Raw genomic sequence first — 4,035 nt, forward strand, 5'->3', positions numbered from 1 at the left:
TTTTCTATTAAGAGTGCTGCGGAATCATTTCATGTGAAATTGTAAAATTCCTCTAAAAACTAAATGCTCATTTCGGAGAGCCACTTGTTACACAGTTACATAAAACGCGTTAAATTGTTTTAACGTATTTTAATGACTTTTCCCAAATAAGCGTTAGCGCTAAATAGTTGGTGCGCGTCGTACGATCCATCTAATGAATCGCAATGATGAATTGTCGCGTTCGAGCGTTATCGTAAACGATTCTAAATGCGTGAAGTGTATCGTCATTTTGTTATGTGTATCAAGAGATATATCTGAAGTGAATTACTGGTGATAACGAGAAAAGAGAAAGAGCAGAAAAAAAAATACGAAGGATTTTTGTCATGTATCGCAGGCGGCTTATAATCATCTTAGCCGGCATAAGCTGGCCGAGATCCTGATAGCCATCGCAGCGACCAGGATCCGGGACCATTCAACAAAGAAAGGATGCCAGGGGGGCGTAGGGGCCTAGTAGCCCCCCAAAACACGTTCTTGGAGAATATCATACGACGCAGTAGCAGTCAACGTAAGTTTTTGTTTTTCCTTATTAAAATATGTAAAAATAGATAAATCTCGATAAGTATATAAAAAAAGATAAAGCGTTTTAGGTATCTAATATGGTACCTAATATTTTTAGCGAAAATTTAAAAACAACAATTTTTCAAGCTATAAATGATTGATGAATAAAAGATTTTCGTACACTGAAAAAAACGAGAACAAATAATAAAACGGTTTTCAGTTAAATTTAATGAAATTTTAACTTGGACTTTAATAACAAAGAGATATGATGTTAAAAATTAGAAGATTGGAATAATTATGATAGCTTCGCTCAAAATTATCTCTGTGAATTTTTATCACAACCTCAAATTAATTAATAATCCTTCAAATCATTAGAATTATCATTCTTACATACATATTCATTTAAGATAAAGAGGGAAATTAATTATTCATTATATACGAATTAATATTCTCTAATTCTAATACTAATTCTGCATTATTAAGCGAGTATTTAAAATGATTTCGCTAATGTTGCGCAAATTTTATGTAATATTATTTCATATATTATCGCGATGTAGATTTAAGCATTATAAATAAACTTTTTGACAATTACGGAAGAATTAAAATGAATAAATCGTTTGATATCGATTTGCTTAATTAGGATGTCTTGAATTTCCGGAATCTGCAGGAATTTACTATATTCATACATTCGAAAGTGGCAACAGCAGTTAAGTTAGAAAATGAAGGTGAATCTATTCAATTATATTTTGATTAATATTTTAACTTATTAGCTATTTGATTCCAAAGAAGAATGCACAAAATATCACGTACACATTTCAAGTTCTAATTACATTAGTAAGCTCTAGCGGCTAAAGTTTTGAAACTTATGTTAGCAGGTAAAATTTTGAAACTTATGTTAGATTTGATTAAAAGTTTAACACAACTAGCAAAATTATACAGCTTGTGGTGTTGATTTTATTCCTCTTCTTTTCAACAAACAAGTGTTAATAACACATAAAAAATTATAATATAATCCGAAATGTATTGGGTTGTCCGGAAAGTTCGTGCCGATTTTTGGTAGGTGGCGTAAGGACAGGTCTGAATATATCAGGACGATTGAAAACGACATGCGTACATATCGTAAAAGACGGTACGTCAGACATACTTGGAAAAAAATTTGGTTGCGATACGTTAATTTTTATCAGTTTTATACGCCTTTGAATATGGAAGAAAACAAAGTGCATTTTAGGCATTTAATTCTTTTCTTTGTGGGAAAGGCAAAAATGCCACACAAGCGGCAAACAAGATATGCGCTGTTTATGGCGAAGGTGCTATAGATGAAAGAACTGTGCGGAAGTTATTTGCTAAGTTTCAAGCTGGTAATTGCAATCTTGAAGATCAAGAACGCCCGAGTAGGCCCTCCATCACAGATGAAGATTAGATTAAAACACTGATCGAGAATACCCCACACTATACGACACGTAAATTAGCAGAAATGTTGAATATGTCAAAATCCACCATCCACGAGCATTTTGTGAAGCTTGGCTACATAAATCGTTTTGATGTATGGATTTCCTACGATTTAACGGAGAAAAACCTGATGGATCATATTTCCATTTGCGACTCACTTTATAAACGCAAGAGGAGACCATTTTTGAAGCAAGTAGTGACGGGGGATGAAAAATGGATCATTTACAATAATGTTGAGCGAAAAAGATCTTGGGAAAAGCGGAATGCATCATCTTTAGTCACCCCAAAACCCGGTCTTCATTCAAAGAAGGTCATGCTCTGTGTCATGCTCTGGTGGGATTGGAAAAGGATTTTGTATTATAAGCTTTTATCAAACAACGAGACGATAAATTCAGAGAAATATTGTTTCCAATTAGACGAATTGAAGACAGCAATTGAACAAAATTGAACAGAAATAGCGAATCGAAAGGGCGTTGTGTTTCATCAAGACAATGCGCGGCCTCATGTGTCTTTGATAATTCAACAAAAATTGTTGGAGTTCGGTTGAGATGTTCTATTCCATCCACCATATTCACCAGACCTCGCGCCCTCTGATTTCCACCTATTTCGATCATTACAAAATTCCTTTAATGGAAAAAGCTTCAATTCTTTAGTCGAGGTAAAAAATCACTTAGAAAAGTTTTTCGCTGAAAAACCTTTCGCTGAAAAAAAGATTCTGGAAGGACAGAATTTTCAAGTTGTCTGAAAGATGGAGAAAGGTTGTAGAACAAAATGGCACCTATATAATTTAATAATGTATAAAAATTTAAATCTTCTGCGTTTCAATTTTCCTTCAAAATCGGCACGAACTTTCTGGACAATATATACTCTAAAAATAATACTTATACAATAATACTTATACAATAATTTTATATTTCTGGTTTATATATCATCATAATATTTAATAAACATACAGCAAAATTAAGTTCTTATGTCGATCCAAAGTTATATATGATAAGAAGATTATACAGAATATATTTTAATCCCAAAATTGCATTAGATGATTAATTATAAAGCGGTTTAAATATATTACGGCGTAAAGTTACTGACATTTATATATTAAGATAATTATGGTAGAATATTATGGTATTACGAGTAAAGAGAAAAAGAGAAGTTTATTTGTTATCCATTGTACGACTGAAATATGCGAAATTTTTATTCTAGTTATTGTTGGCGTTTGTCATGTTTATGCGGAGTAAGACTTTTTACTCGAGAAAGACTTTTTTATGAAGACCACGGAGTCTCTTAAATTTCCTTCGACATGGAAGATGTTCTAGAAATCCTCTGCCTTTCTTCTTAAAGATAATAAATCCTATTTACCTTCGAGTGCTGTACGCACCATATAAGATTGTCAGTTTCTCTTCTTTTTGTATTTTCACATTACACGTTGCGTGACGACGCTCTGAGAAAAAAACGATGTAAATTTATTCAGACTTTTTTCTGAAAACTATTTTGCATGACATAAAATGTCATAAAAAACGAAAATCAGCTTATAAAGTCATCATTTTCAACTATCAGCTTTTCGTAATAATTATTCAACGTTCGAAAGATTTATATTTGAAATTAATATCATTCATGATTACTATAATATTGAGAATGATAAAAATATTTTTTAATGATATAATAGTCATAATTTCTTTATATTATGTATCAGTTAATGTTTATCAATAGATATCTTTCAACATTATAAAATTATAATAAACAATGGATGCAGAAAGGATCTATTATTAAATAAAAGAATCTATCATCTATTTCGTTTGATCAAGAAATTCTTCGTAGTTCGATTTTACATGACAGCTTATACCAAATAGATAAAACAGGAAAGAAGACAACTATACAAGGTGTACTTTATATCTTTATACCGGAAGCAGAGACATCAAGCGTGCATCTTTATAAGTTACAACTACACCGTTACAAGACCGTTACAGAGACCACATAAAGCCACTGATGCAGTGGATCACGCTACATAATAATGTAATGATAGAGGAAATTATTAGCGACAATATATAT

The 4,035-nt window shown here is 31.8% G+C and overlaps 1 protein-coding gene across 2 annotated transcripts in view; it reads left to right on the plus strand.

The window, feature by feature from the left end:
- The first annotated feature begins 465 nt into the window (after nucleotides 1-465).
- LOC108694985 (potassium voltage-gated channel protein eag) overlaps nucleotides 466-4,035 on the plus strand; it is a 60,184-nt gene continuing 56,614 nt past the window's right edge. For both annotated transcript variants that reach the window (XM_018204685.1, XM_018204686.1), the window contains exon 1: nucleotides 466-544. In XM_018204685.1, coding sequence (XP_018060174.1) covers nucleotides 466-544 — 79 coding nt within the window. The remainder of the gene's footprint in view (nucleotides 545-4,035) is intronic.

The sequence above is a fragment of the Atta colombica genome, unplaced genomic scaffold (genome assembly GCF_001594045.1).
Source record: "Atta colombica isolate Treedump-2 unplaced genomic scaffold, Acol1.0 scaffold126, whole genome shotgun sequence".
NCBI lineage: Eukaryota > Metazoa > Arthropoda > Insecta > Hymenoptera > Formicidae > Atta > Atta colombica.